Source organism: Xiphophorus couchianus, chromosome 16 (genome assembly GCF_001444195.1).
Source record: "Xiphophorus couchianus chromosome 16, X_couchianus-1.0, whole genome shotgun sequence".
In the NCBI taxonomy this organism is placed as follows: Eukaryota; Metazoa; Chordata; class Actinopteri; order Cyprinodontiformes; family Poeciliidae; genus Xiphophorus; species Xiphophorus couchianus.
The window spans coordinates 9,998,778-10,019,514 of NC_040243.1; the positions used below are offsets into that span (position 1 = coordinate 9,998,778).

A 20,737-nucleotide genomic window follows, 5' to 3' on the forward strand; every position below is an offset into this window, starting at 1 on the left:
TGAAGGTGGTGGGAGGGGGTGGAAATAAAAAGAAAGAGGAATATTTGGAAAGACAGAAAGGAAGAAGACAGAAAGTGTTTGTTCAGTAAGCCATTTTCTAGTTGATTAGAAAGAACTCAAACAGTGGAGGACAAGCTGCAGGTTGTTTAGTTCCCTAATGATCCACTTCCTTCTAAACTTGGGTGGTAAAGATATACATTGTATTCTGCTGTTTACATGCACTGAGCTATGAGACCTGCAGCTTGTCCAGCAGAGATAGCAGAATCTCAGTCCTGAAAACATCTCTAATCCATCACCACACACCACCCGTCACAACACTCCACAACACGACAGCGCTGCCTGAACTCAGCTTTCAGGGCCGGGCTGGCAGAGGGCAAACTACATGGGACGTTCCTCAATTAAAGCATAGAAACTAAATCTAGATACTACAGCTAATGTTCTGTGAGAGCATGCCCTCTGCTATGCCCGTGGTTGTCCCTGCTCTGAGTCTCGGCTGGGTCGGGAGATGCTGGACTCTTGCAGTACCTTGCTGGTGCACTGCCTGACTGTGTTGATGAGTTCTTGAATGACCAGATCGATACATTTGAGACAGGGCGTTTTCAGCTTAACAATCTGCTTTTTCACGATGGCCTCAAACGCCAGATCTGGAGTGAACAGCCCCGTTCTGAGGATGCACAGAGACAGAGGCAAAGAAGCCAACACACATAACAGTTAACAGACATGTGGGCTGAAGCAAAAAAAAAAAAAAAAATTAAAAGTACAATGGAACAAAATGACAAAGCAGGTGTTGAGGAAACATCTAAATTGGCAGACAAACAGGATTGAAACAGTGACAACCTAAATGGGGAGAAGATATGAAGTGCCAATGCAAGGCTAACAATGAATGTGGCACATAAGATGGCTCATAATACAAAACACAATAGAGACCAACATTACTTGAACACCTGATAAACTGAACACTCTAGTAGACACAAACCGAAAATGAGTGGGTGGCATTTCTGAGAGGCAGTCACTAAGAAACAGCAGAATAGAAAACCTAATTCATAGAACAGCTGACAGTTTCTGAATACATCACATTCGGCTGGTACTGCTAGTCTGTAATACTTGGGTTTGAATTAAAGCTCTGACAAAAGAAGGACAACAGTATTCAGAGTCAAATATATTTCAGAAGTGTTATCTTGGGAATTTTTGAAGTTGGACTGTACTTGCCTGACACCATGGACATTTTTGATTGCATGACTGATTTCCCTCCTCAGTTCTTTCTCATCAAATACAATCTGGAGAGCAAGTTAGATGATAAAGACTTTTAACAAACCTTACAGTTAAAGTGCATTTGACAAGACACAAACTGCTTAAAACTCCAAGAAGGAAATTAACACTGGCGCTCTTAACCTTGACTAGCTCGAAAGGGAAACGTTCATGGAAGAGTCGGTTGATCCTGGCACCGCCTGACAGCTCGTTAGTGTCCACCTGGTCTCCAGATCCCTCGATGCATTTTTCAAAGTCCACACCAAACTGCTGGACCATCCTTTATTTATAACAGAAATGACAGCAGGTCTGAGAATCATCTCTTTTTTATGCGTTTGAGACAAGACATCTTTCATTTACAAGAGTTTGGATCTCTTTAAGGTTTAGCTATGATATTAGATTATGAAACTTTACAATCCCTTCACATTTCTTTATGTTCTGAAGCTCAAAAATGCCTCAATATGCAACCTTAATGTGTCAACTGGCACATTTGTGTACTGGGATAGTAAAACCCAAAATCTTACTTTGGCCTGTACAACTAAACACATACTGTGTCCTAGCTTTAGGTACTAAACATTAATCATTAATTTGTATCTCTCTGCAGAGACATCAAAAGCTACACTCACTGCAACAATGCCTTTGTCTTGCGAGTCGGATCATCAGGACGGAAATTCTTATACTCTTCCACCTCCTTCTCCAGAGACAGGAGTTGACTCTGCAGCTTACTGCGCAGCCCGGGCAGAGTGTCCCTGATGTGGTTGGTCAGTTGCTGCAAACCCATAGTCATGGTATTTTAGTAGATGATAACATGGAACGGCAAGGAGATCGTTTCAAAACACAAACAGAATGACACAGACCTGGTTGAGAGTTTTTTGTAGATGCGGGGTGCCCATACGGTCTGCCATGTGTCGATAGGCGGGGTGGGACAGGAAGAACTTTCTCTCTGCAGCTAAAGCAGCGCGGATGTCTTTTTTACCGTCAATGTCTTTTTGACTCCGGTTGACCACACCAATGTAACCTGTACACACATTTTGAACAATTATATCGTCAGTCTGTACATGTTTCATGTAAATATATATCTGGGTGCTACACGATACTGACCTCTCCTTAATGGAAGCAGTTTATTTTCGAGAACATCCTTTGCATCTGTGCCTTCATCCATAAGGTCCAATTTTGTTATGACACCAATGGTGCGAAGACCTGAACATATTCATAAAGAGCAGCATGTTTTAGTCAAATATGCTTTACCTTTCATCAAGCAAAGTCTACTGGAGCAAACAATTAACAACTGGTGGTGTAAATGGGAAATACAAAGTATTGAATTGCTAAGTGTAATGCTATGTTGCAAGTCTGATGTTTCAGTGTTGAACTTTGTAAAAACTACATGCTTCACCTTGTGGGTCCACCTCTTTGGCAATCTTCAAAGCGTCTGAGTTAGCCAGGTCCATGTTAGCAGGGGTAACTGCCAGGATCAGACAGCTCTCTTTGATGATAAACTGCATCAGCATGTCTCTGATTTGATGCTCAATGTCTGCGGGCTGATCTCCGACAGCAACCTTGGTCATACCCGGGAGGTCAATAAGAGTCAGGTTCAAAACTGTCACATGAGGGGGAAAAAAAACAAGAATATAATGTAAATTTCCTTTTATTCTTGAAATTTACCATAACCTGACATGAAGTAAATGTTCATGTTTATTAATAAAGAATTTGCATAATAATTACAACAATGTTATTACCATTTGGGGAGTAGACCCTCAAGTTAATAGGAATAGGAGAAATTCCTTTATTGGATCCTGTAATCCTATCTGTTTCCGCCTCAATTTCTGCCCGCACTTCATCAAAATCCACAAACTTCTTTCCTTTGCAGTGCAGGAATTCAGCATATTCTGCACAGAAGAGGGGGAATGAGTTTGCAAGAGGGAGGCAGAAAAATAAGGAGCAGGGAGTAAGACAGAAAAAGCAGTGAGGAGAATGAGAAAATTAAATTTGAGACATGAAAGTAGCAAATAGGGTGCCTAGCTTGAGGCACAGTGGCAGAGAGGCCATATGCAGGGCAGTGATGAAAGAAAATTGGGATTTTGTGTTTCCTGGGAAAGGCGTACTCACCTGCTATATTATTGACCAGCTGCAAAATGAGAGGTCTGCGAGTAACAATGCCTGATCCGCGAGGAAGAAAGTCCCTGAGCAAGAGAGGCAGAAAAAATAAACAGCTGAAAGGTGCAGAACAAAAGCTCTAAAAATAAATACAAAGAAAACATGCTGGATTCAATGGAGCAAACACAAAAAACAAACAGAACAAACGTCTAACTGACAAGCAATAACATTTAATTATTCATTATAGTAGAGTTCAATTTGTATCATAGCCTTTGGTAATTTAACAAGAAAATGAAAATAATTTTTTCTCTACCTTTCTAAATGAAATGTGACTTTCACAATGTTATTAAAGCTTTAGTGATCAATGCATTTGCTGAATTCCCTTCTAAAATAAGGAAATTTTACTCAAACACAAATTCTGCAATATTTTACACAACTCTCTAGTCATGTTCTACTTTTGATTACAGTTATTAAATAAGTAAACAAGGAAGCATCTTTCATACTATAAAGTTAGCCAAGCTAATTCTAGTTGTAACATTTTACCCAAACTCAAAACTTGAAGTTTAAATCTTTAAGTGATTCTCATAGGATATGCCAGCTTTCTGCTACAGTACAAAAACATAAATGTGATATTAATTGATTGTTTTAAATTCCCATCAGGAGCGAGTTTGGTCACCCTGTGATGGACACATTCAGGGTGTATCCCACATCTCACCATTCCAGTGGTGATAAGCAATCACCACTGGAAACAGGCACCAGTCCACACAGATAAGCAGATGTACAAAAAGGATGAATGTTGAAGCAAAAATGAGTCAGAGGGAATAAAGTGCAGCTCACACAGTGCTGATCATGATAAAAGGTATTTTATTTTGTTTACCTAGACTTCTAATGTGCTATGCAGAGATAACTGTAAAAACCACAGATTGCAATGCAATCTAATGGCCGTTGACAACAACATTAACGTTAGCAGCTGAACAAAAAGCAAGCGATCATCATTGTGCTTCAATTATGTGGTTAGATACCCTTGCTTCAAATGATGGATTCAAAGTTTTGTTATTGACAATGATTAAATAAATGTTAACATTTTAGTTGTTGTACCTGTGAAAGGGGCAGGTGACTGTTTTAATGCCTTAACTGAGACTTTGTGCTGATCTGGTCAAAAAGGCTTTCCGTTATAAAATCCTGAGGATTTTATTGCAACACCATAATTTTGGGAGGTTTGCCTTTTAGCACCTAAGGTTTCATGCTTGATCAGCGTTTACGCTGCCAACAGAAAAATATACAAATGAATAAATGTGGAACAAAATGACAAAGAATTACTGTACACAGACTTTTACAAAGAAAATTTACATTGTTTTTAATTTTTCTGAATATGATTACAATTTATGCTGACACTGTTCCGGTTTAGTGCCACTAAAGTGCTTCATGAATATGAGTGCATTACATTCATGTTTATTTAAAACTGCTTCTCAACAGCTTTTTTCATATCAGTCAGATAAGCAAAATAAGATGGTTTCGGTGGCTTACACCTTCAAGTTTTATTTTAAGAGTAAGAGAAGTAGTAATTTGTTCTCCGCTGTAGGGTGACAAAATACGCTTGAACACATTTTCCTCTGTTTCGTATCCTAAAAGAGGTTTATTATTTAAATACACCTATGTTCTAAATCCTTATTCGGTTTGATTTATATTTTATCTGATTTGAATTCTATTTAATCAGCTCTAAATGTAAAAGAAATGCCTAAAATAATTAAGCTAGGGTGAAACTAGGTGCAGACTGCCTCTTAGCAGCGGAACAACTTCTGTTTTTAGCTACAACTGCAAGAAGTGTGGCAACAAAGAGCGGTGCCCTGAAAGAAGCATTTTAAACAATAGCACAATAACAAATAAGTTTAAAGTACAAATAACTGAATTATCAAAAAGATTATCACATGTCTTGATCATAAGGTTTAGCCATATGACCTTTTTTGTCACATAAAATGATGAAGGTACATTGGTTTTACATCTGTAAAACCAATTCTGCTACTTGGAATAAAGCAAATAAAATATATGACCTAAGTGAGAAGCCGCTCCTGTGGTTTCTGACAGTGAGAGATGTGTCAATAAACCATATATGCACCACCCTCACACCATGTCTCAGACCTGAGACTGTGATGATTATTGTTGACCACTTTTTTGCAAAAGGCTAATTGCAAAATGCAACCTGCAAAGCAGTGCACAACACAATAGTTCAGTCACAAACTAACCACAACAAATGCTACAGGTGCAAGAATGAATCATTGAGACACAGGCAGGTGGGGAGAAAGAGTTCAGTCTGTTCTCCTTAAGCCATTTGCACAAAATATGTGGCTGACATGAGAGGAATTATCAACTTTAAGCATATTAGCCCTTAGCATAATCATAAATACGTAATTTTAAAATGACCATAAATTGAGAGTAAAGCAAAACCAAAGTGAAATTCCTTGTTTGTTTGCACAAACTTGCCAATAAATGTGATTGCGATTCCATTGTGAGAATTATTAATAGCAAAAAAAGTTGCAATTTTTAACTGCTTTTCTCCAGACTGTGCAAATTGTGAAACAAAGGCTTTTCCAATAGTTCAAATAGAGAAGCAGCTCTTCAGCTGCAGCTAAAACCTTGGTTCAGTTTTGCTCATTCAGCTCAAAACAAAAAAGAAAAGTTGGTGATGCAATGAACTATTTTAGGTCAAACCATGGAAAAGGGATGTTTGTTCCTAGTTAGCCATTTATTGTCTTTAATACTCATCCAAAAAGCTCAGAGGAAGATTCTACTCACCACAGCTCTGGTTATACTGGCTTCTTCTCTGCCAAAGTAACTACTGCACTTTAAACTTAAGTGAACATTGGGGGCCCATAAACATCTATAAAGAACTAGATCAAAACCAGTCTGAGGTACACCACCAACCAAGAAGCAAAGAACTGGTGAAGTAACTTAAACAACAAACCAATACAGCTGAAACCCCATGTTTTCTCAGCATCCTGTATGGAAGCAAACTAAACCTTTCCAGTTTAAGGTAGGAAATGTTCAGTCAGCTACTCAAAATATTCAACCCAAGTAATAGTTTGAGCTACCAATGAAAAATATGTGAACTCATACATTTAAGAAAAATACAACTTTCTCTTAAAGTGACATTCTTCCTTATACTGGTATTTTATAAATCCAAACATTTAAATCCTAATCGATCTAAAAGAGGAACAGTTTAGGCTAACTTAAAGCAGCAAAATAAATTAAGTCAAATTATCAGAACCTCACAGGGCTGCCTGCTTTGATGCAATTTTGGTGAGATAGTAATATTTCAACAGTCAGGCATTTCTAGTATGGATGTCCCTCATATATTTGACTCTAACTGTCTATAATTTATATTTTTAGTGACTAAACATCATGTAATGGTGAAGAAAGAAGAGTCAGGAAAATTGAGGATTGATTGGAATTGATATTCTCTTTGCAATGTTCAGCTTTAATACCAGAATTATATACATTATACAGGGTTCTAGTCTAATCTGACTGTCTAGAATAAATGTTTCTATTTATTCAGTTTATTTCAATTTCTGGTTCCAACTGTCAGCCTTTGATGATACTTATTCCTCCTCTCTGCCTCACAGTTCCTTTTGCTGTGGTAAGAAACATACATCTGGTGGAAATTACTCAATCTGAATGATTGTAGCAGGGCTCAGGATGGCACCTACCCACATGATTCTCTCTTTATTTTCATAGCAGAGCCAGACCTACATAACTGAAGAGAATGAGGCAATGTTCACCCAGCCATCTGATTTCAGATTAGATACTATGTGTCTGCCACAAGGCAAGAGTTGCCATGGTATGCTCCCAGACTGTGGTCACACAGAGTAGAACCTTCTGGATGGTACCCAGAACAAAAACGCGCTTGTCAGCAAAATGCCACACGTCTGTGTTTTAGCACTGGTGTTGTGTCATGGACAAACTGTGAAGCAGTCAGACCGTTGTCTCCATGTTTGGCAGTATTGGACGCTCAGTGTGAAGCTTGTAAGCAAGCGAAAGAGAAGGAGACAAAGTATAAAATCAATTCCAGCTGAGGGAAAAAGACAAAGACGCTCAACTATCAGAATACTAAAAAGATTCTGCTTACTGAGCACAGCAGTGATCTCTCTAAAAACATTGGCAGATCAAAAGAGAAGATTATTTCTAATTGTCTAAAGCCTTTTAGTACACTGACAATCAAGGTTTCTTCATTGTTTTTTTAGCAGCTAAACCTTCCAGTCTAAACAGGAACTTTGGGTGAAACATTTTTAACATAAAAGTAAATCTCCGTTACTTTTAAACTTGTAAACACAAAAAGGAATTATTCTTTAAGTCGTTCTCTTGTGTCTTCTCAGTGGAAACGATACACAAAGGCAGAAGTGAGCCATTCGGTTTTTAGAGAGAAAATTGGATAAATGGCAGCGGCATAATAAAAAGAAGCAAGCGGTCATGATTCTATTATTGATGGCCTTTAAATGATAGAGGAGGCTCAGCAGATTGTGTATCATTTCATCAATCATTTATAGTCAAGCTAAGAGCATCAGTCTGTGTGCCTCCCTCTAAGAAAGAGGAGGAATCAGAGGAGAGTAGGGCAGCCTCCCTAAACAGTTACAACTCACAGCCGAAAGTTTCTTTATTTCAGCACACACTTGGCTCACAATGACACACTTCCAGTGTGAGAAACTTTGAGGTTATACTAAACTCTTAAGAGAGTATGGTTGCACAGAAATTTGTTTGTGGTTTGATCGAGCTCTTTCAATGGGCCATCAGAGTGGCAAAGAACACATAATCATGGCTACCCGCATTCCCACATCCTTCAGTCACTGTGAGAACCAAAAGCCAACCCCATGCACCCAAGCCTCCTCAGACACGACTAAAATCCAACTGCTTACTGGAAAATCCCTTCAATCACTATTTGTATGTCTTAGTTATCCCACAAGCTTCAGGGATGATAGATTTCTGTTTTCAGCTGAGAGGTTTGCTTTACCAAACAGAGTTGAGATAATGCCCACTTTTTAAGACAACTTTGATTTAAACTAGGTGCCTATTTACTTAATTTTTGAAAGTTGTCTGATACTTGCAAACCGATCTTACTCCACAAAGGTTAGAAAATTTGTCACTGTCTGCTTTTACTCTGCAGTGAGAGAGGATTGACTGACAGACCCGTCCAGAAGGTCACTGCACAGTCCTGAGGTGACAATAATCACATCATCATTGGCAACTTTGTCGCTAGATTTAGCAAGTTTTCAGTGGCCTCTGGCAGCGTCAGTTATAAAAGAAGAAAAAATAATTGGTATCGGCAAATCAGGCTTTTTAAAGATCGGTTAGCGACCAGAAAACTGCAATCAGTGCACCTCTAATTTTAAGAGTTAGGTTTTTAGTTAACAGGACAAAGCACCAAAGTTCAACTGCTGGATGGCTCATTCACAAACAGCAGCCTACAGCTATACAAACAATTTGCCTAAACCTATGCAAATTGTTTCAGGGCTTGTTTGCCATGGTTTACGTCACAAATCTGATAACTCTTTCCACCCAGACCAGTCCGCAATGCCAGCTATGATGTCTGAATTACCAAGTATGATGACTTCACAACACAAAAATGAATAATTTAAAATACAGCTGAGTGTGGGTTATTTGCATTGTGGCTGTGCCAGGAAGGTACCATTTCTAAGATGAACTGCTATGTTATTGCTACTGTTGTTTGTTTATAAGTTATGCGAAAAAGTCTCACTGTTCAGAATTTCAAATATGATAAGACTGAAGAGGAAATAAACAAAAGAAATACTTATTACTGCAAACTCCAAGGCAGAGAATCAGTTTCTACTACATGCTTTACTTAAGTTATAATAATAATAAAAACTGTGTTCCAACCAACTCATATTCTAATCAAACATTTGAAGGTATATTATAGTGAATGAAAATTTTGCAGGCAAACAAAATGTCCAACTACAGGATGGATTCAGCTGCTCAAAAATAATAAATCATGCTATGTTAGTTGTTTTTTTTTCCCTGGCACATTAGTTATGCCTGTGTCTCTCTTCAGCTGATCATCATACATGGCGTTTATGCTGTTCTGGTTCACAACACAAACAAACAAAAAAGCCAACTTCCCCTGTACTTCAGACAACTTCAACTTTTGAGAAAGTTTAAAAACCTGAATAACTCAGCTCATCAGGCAGTTAGACAGACGATTCTCTAAATAGAGCTAAATGGAGGAAGCTCTATTCCTTTGTTACTGCTATAGATCAGCAGTAACAAAGTTATACACCAGACGGTCTAATACCACTGCAAAAAATCTGCACTTGAAGCACCCAATCCATCCAATTTGTGGTGATAAAATAAAATTAAAACCTAACCATTATGTGTGGACAGACTAATATATTCAATGATATATTTATGTGAACTAGTGGCGGCATCCTTATTTAGGGCTGTGAACATGATTTGACTCTAAATAGCAACATTGGTGCAGTGAGGAAATAACAGCAAACAAAGATGTGATATCTGAAAATTTATGTTTCTTTTTTAATTGGAACAACAGAAACAAAGCAGTGAATATGTTACGCAAAACACCAAGTTTTGACAGAAAGTGGGTCTAAAATATCTAAGAAAAATTTGTCTAGGCTTCAACAAAACTGCAAATGTTGTGAATATAGATGCCAGTGTTTGAAACCACTCTAGAAAACATGGAAAACATTGGTTATTAAACTGATTTTACAACCTATATTAGCTCTTTTTACTTCAAGCTAACCTCTGCACCTCTAAGCAACAACATGTCTGACTGATGAACCAAGAAATAATCAGACACCACCGATGTGGTCTTCTAGATCAGAAAAAAAGAGAATCACTAAAGCAGTAGCCACATCAAAAGCTAGAGATCTAGGGACTGTTAAAATAGTGGCTGCAAAATGGTTAAAAGCCTTTTCATAAACAAATCAGACTTAAATGACTTCAAGAAGATGGATCACCAAGCCTTCAGTCATGGCTACATCCATGGATGAAAAATTGGACTAATACTAGAAATTACAGCAAAGGAGTCTTTTGGTCAAACTGTCCTTTTTCTAATAAAATGAAATAAATCTGGGCAGCACCAAAAATACTGGTGCAAGACATTTGTTGCTTGAAATGAGTACGTCTGTAGATTAGGACTGCTTCTAAATATACCAACTTAAAGTCAGCAAAAAGTTCAAGCTGGCGAGACAATAAGAGGAAGCATTTTCTCTGTCAAGATCAGACTAGTTGTTATCTGAAATGCATGTTATGACATGCTATGTGTGCATTTCAATTGTAGAAAATAAATGGGGCTTTTTTCCTTGGACAAAGATTTTAATCTTACTATGCAAAACAATAAAAAAAAAAAACAATCTTCGTCAAAGTGTGAACTATAGAGCAGCAGTAACAAAGTTATACACCAAAGACGGTCTAATACCACAGCAAAAAATCTGCACTTGAAGCATCCAATTAAACAATAGCTTTTGGCATAAAAAAAAAACACTAACTCAACACATGACAAAGCATTTATGTTATTGACTCCTCCTGGGCTCAAACACACCCTAACATCAACAGTGACTCATAAACCTGCTTGTTGTTATAGCGATGTGGAGCACCACCCAAGTACTTCCATACTGTAGTGACGCTCCACCTTAAACAGATGGCTTCAATTTGTACAACTCACCTTGCCTGCTTTCAAAGTCACATGCACACCACTGCCAGTTAACCACAAGTAGAGTATTAACTGAGTATTTATGATATGTTTGGTGCTGTAAAGTGCTCTTTACTGCACCAAAGCAAGAATATCAAATGGCATTTTAAACTCAACTGAACTGAACAAAAACAACGCTAATCACTGCAGAGGCAGTGGAAAGAAATCAAAAATGGAAATGACAGAACAAAGGATAACACATATTTTAAAAGTCAGAGCCCTCTGAAATACAATTATCACGTATTGAGTGATGTTACAACAAGTCATTTGAATTAATGTGCACCAAGTAGAAATACATTAGTCTGCAAAGTTACCCTTGCCTAAGAGAAGCATTCTGTTTCGAATATACTTTTATCCGACAGTGTGCATGTCATTTTACCGCCCATGTATTTTCTCTCCAGTGCAGGATAGACCGTGCACCACAGTGAATGCGAGTAACACTGAATGGGCCGGAAACCTGCTAAACAAGTTCCTTTGAAACTACTTGTTTTGATTTTTATCCTCACTGCCTGCTTATGGGGGAGAGGATAAAAGGATAAACTTGTTGGAAGACCAGAAAGCCAAGCTGCAGGGAAGCATTGTCACTTCAAGTGTCCAAACAACAAAGACATGTCTTTAACATTTCCTTCATTTCTAAACGCTAACCATAAACAGAATCAAAAGAGGAAGACCGTGTAGGAAGTTGTCTGTTACAATTGTGGGGACATGGAAAAAAAATGTTGACATTTGAAAGAGTGACAGTAGGTTTTAATTTTATGCTAAAAACAGTCGAGATAAAAATCAGCAGACCAAAACAAGTTGTGATATTATCGAGAAGTGTTCTCCATCTGCACTACCTGAAAAAAAAACACTGCACGGAAGAGCTTTTACAGTTTACAGATTTAACAATTATTGATTACTGTGAATTCAGTCAAAATTTCAGGGTGTGGCACTAAATATGCAAAGGGGGGAAAAAATCACAGGTTAAACGATTCTGACAAACTGATTAGTGAGAAAGGCACGTTGTTGAAGCCACTTTACAAGAAAGGCTGGTTTACAACATGCCCGCAACTCATTACATTGAACATGTACTAGGGAGCGTAACTAGGTTAGCTTAACTTTTTGTGATAAATCTTGCCGTCATACTCTTATTACAAGCAAGCATGCATTTTTAGAATGTACCAACACAAACAAGAGAAAAGAGAAAGATCTTTGCAACCGATATCTATCCTAACCATTCTCGCTTACCTGCCAACAAAATTTTCCAGGACAGAGCTTTTCCCTGCGCTCTGTCCGCCTACCACAGCAATCTGAGGAAGGTCTAAATTGACACTCTGACCAATTGAACTGAAGGCGTCTTGTAGCTTGTTGATTAGGGGAATCAGGTCTTCCATGCCCCGGTTCCCCATGGCTTCGTTAGCTCAGAGAGCCCTTCAACACACCGCAGACCGGAGGCTAATGTTAGCTTAGCAGCGAGCTGCTCTCGGGTTACTCTGAAAGTGTTCAGCACCGTGGCTTCAAGCAGCTCGCTTCTTGTAATCTCACTTTGAAAACCGGTGCGCCTGTCTGACGAGGGTAATTCAGAGAAACATAACTTTGTATTCTTCAACGCGCATTAATTAGGACCTCGGCGAGTCGAAACGGACGGAAAACTCGCAAAACAAAACTTCCTCTACACAAACGCTATCCGGTTTGAGGACATGACGTCAGATCGAAACCGGTGAGAATAGACCCACCTACTCTTTTTTTTTTTACAAAGCCGAGACGTCTATTGGCTAATCCAGAAGACTCGCCTCAGAACTATGTTTTCATTGGGTGTTCAAAAGGCGTGTTCATCGTGCTGAGCAAGAAACGCGTCTCTAATTGGTCAAACCAACTGTCGGTCGTTTCCATCAATGGTCGGAGGAATATGGCTGCCACCATAACCTCTGAAGCAGATGGAAATCTCAAAGAAAACAGCATGTTTTTAAAGAAAACTTTAGCCGCCGTTCCGCCTCTTACTCTGAGGATTGTTGCAGAATGTCCTGTGACGAAAGCAAGAGCTTGTGATCTGACTCTGCCCCACTCCAGCGTCAGCACGCCGGTTTTTATGCCTGTTGGGACACAGGGAACCCTGAAGGGGATCACCGCGGATCAGCTGGAAGGTCTCGGTTGTCAGATTTGCTTGGGAAACACGTACCACCTGGGCATGAGGCCGGTAGGTAGAGTGACGTATCAACGTTTGTATTTTATTTAAAAATATGTTTAGATTTAAATTGTTTAGAGTTATTGGTTGTAATTCCCTCAAACATTCGAACAGTTCTGTCCATAATTCACCCATCAGATACCGTTCCCCCTGTGTTAAACTGAGGGAACGGTATCTGATGGATGATTTTTTTTTTTAACTGCTAATTTTTCACCAATATAGAGCTCATGTGGTTACAACCCTAACTCAGTCCAAATGTTACCAAATGTAAATGCCTACGAAATCAATGAAGAAACATTAATGTATTGCCTCGCTGTATTTTTTTGATGATAAACTCACAAGTTAACTAGTTGGGGCCTGCCATGCAAAGCAATGGCAGGAACCTATTACTATTGTCGGAGAAAGCGTTTCTTTATTGGGGCCTGCCATGCAATGGCAGGAACCTATTACTCTACACCCAACAAGCGTCTCTTTATTCTTTATTTTTCTTCCGTAACCGTTAATGCGGCTCATACCGCTGCGTGCACACCTACAGATGAGGTATCAAAACGTGCAGAAAATTCACGCCATTGGAGCTATTACTTTTGGTGGGATTTGGGGTTAACGTGGCGACATAATTAGCAAAAATCTACGAAAAAAAACCCCATTCTAAGTCAATGGGGAAAATCCTAGAAATACCCTATTTTTGAGGATTTTCTGTGTCGTCACGAATTCACGTAGAAATGCCATTCAAATTTCATTTTGTAGATACGTCCGTGATCTCTTCGAAAGTGAAGACGGCTCGTCGATACCAATTACGGTTTGTCCACAATTTGTCTCTAAGCGACCCAAAGTTTCTCATTTTTCCTAAAATTAGAGTGAGAGTCAGGGCCTTTAGATCTCCGCTAGAGTGAGAAATTAGGAGAATTTTTGAGCCCAAAATCATTTTTGAAATCGCCATCACGCCCACAAATATCGCACGATTGGTATCAAAATCGGTCCTCACATTGATACGCATGTAAATGTTTTCGAAATTTCTCTAGGGCTTACGGTTTTCTGTCACGGTGCTTCAGAGCAAAGTCATGCGACAGGATTTTCTCAGGCTGTCTCAGGCTTTCTCCCATATATTTGACTACAATTTCAGATCTGGGCACAACATTTCTTTCTCTCATCGCTGTAAATGCTCTGAGTGACGTACAGATATGAATCTCAGGACTATTGCAGAAGACACATTGCCTTCTCATACGCTTCAAACGCTTTTCGAATATGTATTACGGTTCCCGAACGGAAAGGATTTGTTCCCAATGCTTTTTTTCAGTAAAATTGGCTGGCTCAAATAGAGTATTCTCTGCCCCAGCCTCTCTCACTAACAGTTCACACTTTGGTGAGAAAATTATTTACCATAGCAACGGAACTCAAGAGGCTATTGGCTGCTGATTAGGACTACAAATACGCATCACTGTAGTTCTATCTATAGTGGAACACTCAGTTGAAACAGAGGTTGACTTTAGAACTACTTGCTGCTATGGGCTGTATATAACTGATTTAACTCAGTAACTGTTACACATGGGATTAGTTTGGAACTTTAAAATTAAGCATACTGAAAATTTCAAAATAAAAGCCTTGAATATTTTTACATCAGGTAATTGCTCTTTTGAGCATTATATAACTGATTCAACCCAATGACTATTAGACATGGGATTAGTTTGGCCTTTTGAAATGAAGCATACAGAAAAATTCAAAATAAAAGACTTGAATATTTTTACATCATGTAATTGCTCTTTTGAGCATTATATAACTGATTTAATCCATAATTAAATGGATTAAATCAGGGATTTGGATGGCCCTTTGAAATGAAGTTTAACAAAAATTTCAAAATAAAAGCCTTGACAAATTTTACATCATGTAATTGCTCTTTTTGGCTTTTTTTGACTGTTTCATCCAAAGCACTGTTACACATGGTATTAGTTTGGCCCTTTGAAATGAAGCATACTGATAATTTCAAAATAAAAGCCTTGAATATTTTTTAATCAGGTAATTGCTCTTTTGAGCAATATATAACCGATTTAACCCAATGACTATTATACATGGGATTAGTTTGGACCTTTGAAATGAAGCTTAACTAAAATTTCAAAATAAAAGCCTCGAATATTTTTACATGACATTATTGCTCTTTTTGGCTTTATTTGACTTTTTCATCCAAAGCACTGTTACACATGGCATTAGTTTGGCCCTTTGAAATGAAGCATACAGAAAATGTCAAAATAAAAGCCTTGAGAATTTTACATCAGGTATTTGCTCTTTTGGGCATTATGTGACTTTTTTATCCAAAGCACTGATACACATAGGATTAGTTTGGCGCTTTGAAATGAAGCATACTGAAAATTTCAAAATAAAAGCCTTTAATATTTTTACATCAACTACTTGTGTTTTGAGCATTATATAACTATTTTAACCCAATGACTATTACGCATGGGATTAGTTTGGCCCTTTGAAATGAAGTTTAACAAAACTTCCATAATAAAAGCCTTGACAAAATTTTAAATCATACTGAATGGTGCACGTCCACCTTACTTAACGTTCTTGTGATTCTCCACATGCTATTGATTACGTTGCAGCGTTCTTTAGCATCGATGCTAATTTCTAGCATGACAACGCCGGGCCCAAACCGACAGGCACGCCTTGGCAGGCCCCGGCTAAATTTCTTCAGAAATTTTCTAGTTTACATTCTAGTGCTTTTAGAAGGGGGTGTAAATATGGATGTTCTTCTTACTTCACTATCTCCAGGGACCTGAGTTGATAGAGAAAGTCAACGGTTTACATGGATTCATGAACTGGAGGAGAAATCTTCTAACTGTAAGTGTACACTAAACTTTTGGGAAAAAAATTTGGGAGCTAAGTTTTGGCTTTAAGACATATGTATTCTGTTGTAGTATAGACAAAGGATGCATAATATGTTGGAAATATGTTGTCATCTCAAAATCAATATCACAGTCTGTTTGGAATATAGTATTTTCCAGCTATTCTATCAAAATGTCAAGAAATGACATATTTCCTGGCATTAATACTCTTAATTGGAGCCTTACTGCAGTAGTTATTCCAATGTTGAGGGTCGCAAAGAGCGATGGAAGTTATGACACAAGAAAAATCTATTGTCATTACAATACTTAAAAATAATGTTCCAAATTGTAGAGTTTTCCAATACTGTGCTGCCCTGTAATAAATATCGAGGGGATATGGAATAAGATTCATATGAAAAGCTTTGTTTTTTCCTCTTTTTCTTTCAGGACAGTGGAGGATTTCAGATGGTGTCTCTTGTTGAACTCTCAGAGGTCACAGAGGAAGGGGTCAAATTCAAGTCCCCATATGATGGCAAAGAGATCTTGTTGAGTCCTGAGAAGTCCATTAGCATACAGAATAGTCTGGGTGAGCTAAATGTGAAGTACTATAAATTAGTTTTAGAGCATTTTAATTGTTAATGCTTTTCATTATGTCTGACTCTTTTGCAGGGTCAGACATAATGATGCAGCTGGATGATGTAGTCAGCAGCACTGTGAAGGGACCGCGTGTGGAGGAAGCCATGCATAGATCCATTCGTTGGCTGGATCGTTGTATAGCAGCAAATAAGCATCCAGATAAACAGAACCTTTTTGCCATCATCCAGGGAGGACTAGATGCAGAGCTGCGCAAGGCCTGTCTGGATGGTAAAAAAAAGAAAATATATAAAGATAACCCCCCATATTGAAAGTTTTAAAGACTCATTGTTCTTGGAAGTTTACAATACTTAGTCTCCCTCTCTCATTGTTTGTCTTCATGCAGAAATGACTAAACGTGATGTTCCTGGTTTTGCCATTGGCGGCCTGAGTGGAGGAGAGGAGAAGGACGATTTCTGGCGGATGGTCACACTGAGCACTGACCATCTGCCACGAGAAAAGCCTCGCTACCTGATGGGTGTCGGGTGTGTTCTTACGCACACAACTCAAGAACTGTGCTATTTATTTGCTATTGAGCCATTAATCAAGAACCTGTGTATCCCTCACATGGGGCAGATATGCTGTGGACTTGGTGGTGTGTGTCGCTTTGGGATGTGATATGTTTGACTGTGTCTTTCCAACCCGCACTGCCGTAAGCTCCCTCACCTCACCTGCTTGAAAAAACCTGGAATATTTTATTTAAGGTGATTGATCCACATTGATAAGTGATTCTAAGTTTGTCTGTGACCATGATTGCTGTCGTTCCTCAGAGGTTTGGTTCTGCCTTGGTACCTTGGGGTTCTCTTCAGGTGAAGCAGAAGCAGTACGCCAAAGACTTTCAGTCTATAGACCCCGACTGCCAGTGTCCCACCTGCAAAAGGCAAGTGAATGAAAAACCATTTACATTTCAAGCTGGAATAGCTGAAATTTGCTTTTAATTCTTGATTATTTTACATTGAAACTTTGTTAATAATGTATATCTGACCTATCAACCTATCAGTGGTGACTTATGTTGTCAGCAGAAAATGCTTGAAATGTATATAACCCATGAATGTCATTTTCTTTTTTTTAAACATTATTATTTATTTCAGACATAGTCGGGCCTACCTGCATGCTTTGTTTAAGAGTGACACTGCTGCCATGCATCACATCACCATTCACAACATTGCCTACCAGGTCAGTATTTGAAAAATCCTACAAGCTAAATTTAACTTCGGAATTGTTAGTATTACCAGATAACTCGTTTTAAAACAATTTTTTTTGCTGAATGCATTATTTAAATGATAGTATTTCTATTTTTTATAGATTTGGTTAGTGTATTAGATTACATGAGAAAAGGTTCAGTTGGAGTCGAGATGGTTTCAAAAATGTTCAGCCTAGTTATACTTATCCTTTTCTTAAATTTCTGGCCTTTTTTTGTTTTCAAGCAACACAAATGGTCCTGTTGTTTAAGTGTAATCCACTCAATGGGAAGCTTCACAGTTACATAAACAACAAGAAGCTGTTGGAAAAATGTAATAGTGTTGTTATAATACTGTGTTTAAGACAGAATGCAGTGGCTTTGCCAAATGATAGTTTTGCCAAAGAATAAAGCTGCTCATTCTGGTTTTACAGTGGCTCCTTTTATCACCAGAATAGCTATAAAAGTCTTTTTTTTAATCTATGTGCCATAAAAGCTTACTTTAAGAGTTAAGAAGAAGAAGAATGGGAGGAATATTGGCAGAATCATTAGATTGCTTTATGAGAAATGGGACTTTTTTAATCTAAGAATCTTGGCAGACACAAGCTGTTATAGTTTTGGCTCATCACTGAAGCCCAATTTTGTTTTTACTTTGCTCATGTCTTCCAAATAAGCACTTAGCCTGTTTAAAATACAGTATCGATGGGATGAATTTATTCTGTCCAATGCTGACCTTTTGTCACAGTGATGTATCGTGTACCTGCTTATTATTATAACAGTTTTAAACTGAAAATCAAATCCTATAAATAGATTTTTCCATCAAACTCAAAGCATTAGTAAGGAATTAGAAATGACTGAATATCACATAGTAGATATTGATGAATTGCTCACGTAGATGTTATTCTCGCATGTGCTGAATACAGCAGTGAGGTGGGGAAGGCTTAAGACAATGATAAATAATTTCAACTGAATAAGACTGAATTTTGTGTATCAACAAATTCTTAGTTTAAGGGTGCGCTCATATGTGCACCCAGGTTATAGCATCTATTTTTCTTTTTTTTTTAATTTCTGACACTAACAGATCGGTTTGTTTTTCAGCTGAAATTTACAGAATATCATATTTTTTAAAAAACACACACACATTGGAAATTATTTACCATGATTTTTACTTTTTAAGTCCTAAAACACCTGAAACACCATTAGGTATTAAAACATTATTTAAAAATCCCATTCCCTGCAGGACAATGACACTTTTTGTATTAAACCCCCTCAGAGGTTTTTTTTTTCTTCTTTTTACCAATGGCTTAAAGAACAAAACAAACAATCAGAAATGTTCAACCAGGTTCTAAAAGCTTTAGATAATAATCTACTTGTGCCTGATGGTATCCGTGGGAGGCAATGGCAGTTTGCAGAATCCCTACCTTTCAATCTGCAAAGCACAAAAGACCTATTAAAAAATCCAGAATATCCCCAAAGGATATTTATCCAAACCGAGCTAGTCAGGATAGTTTGGAGGCGAAAGTGAGACCTTCTTATTTGACATTGTTGCCTTCTCAAATTGAACCCCTACATGTCACCGACTGTTATTTATTGCACCTTTAATTCAGTGTGGTATCTTATCCACTCATTTTTCCTTAATCTGTTTTAATGATTTATTAGAATTCAACAGACGTCAGTAATAACGTAAATAAATATCCTGCTGCCGCTGTATAAAACTCAGACTGCTCAGAATATCTCGACCTAAAGTTGACCCTTTTTTTTTTCTCAGAAGATGCACAGCAGATCATAATGGATCTCTAGAGGTTTACAGTAATCAAATGATCCTTTCCTCTGTTCATGAATGTTTTTTTTTTTTGTTGTTTTTTTTCTATACAGCTCAACCTGATGCGTTCTATGAGGCAGAGCATCGTGGAAGGCCGCTTCCCTGAATTCATACAGACGTTCATGAAGCGAATGTTTCCATCGCCGGATCAGTACCCCAACTGGGCGGTGGAGGCTTTGGCTTCTGTCAATGTGACTTTGGAGTAGAAGTTTGAAGCTGGACTCCGAATGGAGGAAACCATCAAACAGACTGATTTAAAAACAAAAAAATCTTAAATAACTTTTTTACATAAGATTGTTTTCTACTCTTTGCATTTTTAAGGTGTTTAAAAATACCTCATTTCACAATCAGCCACTGAAGGAGGAAATTGGCTTTATATTAGGTTTGAAACACACGACTGTTTCCTCTGAAATACGCTTTTTTGGTTTCCATGGTTACAGAAGAAATCCTTTTTGATTTCTTTTTTACTTTTCTGTCAGTCCTTTTATAAACTTAATATAGTTCAAGAGTATTTTATATTCACCACTGTACAGTGCTATTCTGAGCTTATCTCAAAAACTTGAGATGCAAGTTTTTCTTAAAACTTGCATCTCAACACATCCTGCAAGAGCTGATTCAATGTGACTGCCTGCAGATTGCATGTTTGCTCCTCGATGACCACTAGAGGGCGAAATAGATGCATCTTCCTGAACTTCTGCTTCCAAAATGAGTATAAAGCAAAAGTTAATAAATCAAATGAAGGTAGATTAAAGATTTGGAGTGCACAAACACAGCAGTATCAAATTGCACATACGCCAAGTCTTCATCTAATTAAATGAGTGTTCCTTATTGGATAAACACCTGAGCTCACATAAGTGTTGATTTGCCAGGGCCAGGTCGAGGGAGATTAATATTAATTAATGGAGGTTAATTTGAATAACATCTGTTGTCAGCCCTCCTAAGTACCCCATTTGAATTTCATTACTTTTTCTCCTATGACCAGAAGATTAATGCCGCTTCATCCTCCGAGTTCTAGATAAAATAAAATGTTGCACAAAGTCGGGTGTTGCATTAAAGAAAAACA

The 20,737-nt window shown here is 38.0% G+C and overlaps 2 protein-coding genes across 11 annotated transcripts in view; one reads left to right on the forward strand and one right to left on the reverse strand.

Annotated features, from left to right (window-relative positions):
* Window positions 1-12,733, reverse strand: part of dnm2a (dynamin 2a) — a 30,544-nt gene extending 17,811 nt beyond the window's left edge. For 7 of the 10 annotated variants that reach the window (XM_028042499.1, XM_028042503.1, XM_028042500.1 and 4 more), the window contains exons 1-10: window positions 12,284-12,733; window positions 3,355-3,428; window positions 2,985-3,134; window positions 2,642-2,845; window positions 2,350-2,448; window positions 2,106-2,266; window positions 1,875-2,017; window positions 1,393-1,528; window positions 1,210-1,277; window positions 526-664 (exon numbers count right to left, since the gene is read on the reverse strand). In XM_028042499.1, the coding sequence (XP_027898300.1) occupies window positions 526-664; window positions 1,210-1,277; window positions 1,393-1,528; window positions 1,875-2,017; window positions 2,106-2,266; window positions 2,350-2,448; window positions 2,642-2,845; window positions 2,985-3,134; window positions 3,355-3,428; window positions 12,284-12,444 (1,335 nt within the window). In that variant the 5' untranslated portion in view covers window positions 12,445-12,733. The remainder of the gene's footprint in view (window positions 1-525; window positions 665-1,209; window positions 1,278-1,392; window positions 1,529-1,874; window positions 2,018-2,105; window positions 2,267-2,349; window positions 2,449-2,641; window positions 2,846-2,984; window positions 3,135-3,354; window positions 3,429-12,283) is intronic. The other 3 variants (XM_028042504.1, XM_028042502.1, XM_028042495.1) reach the window with 1 other exon arrangement.
* qtrt1 (queuine tRNA-ribosyltransferase 1) lies at window positions 12,443-20,425 on the forward strand. Its single transcript, XM_028042961.1, has 11 exons — window positions 12,443-12,450; window positions 12,536-12,591; window positions 12,733-13,232; window positions 15,987-16,055; window positions 16,487-16,625; window positions 16,709-16,903; window positions 17,019-17,157; window positions 17,249-17,324; window positions 17,443-17,552; window positions 17,764-17,848; window positions 19,728-20,425. Exons 1-11 carry the CDS (start codon window positions 12,443-12,445, stop codon window positions 19,878-19,880), a joined length of 1,530 nt encoding a protein of 509 aa, XP_027898762.1. The 3' UTR covers window positions 19,881-20,425.
* The last annotated feature ends 312 nt before the right edge of the window (window positions 20,426-20,737 follow it).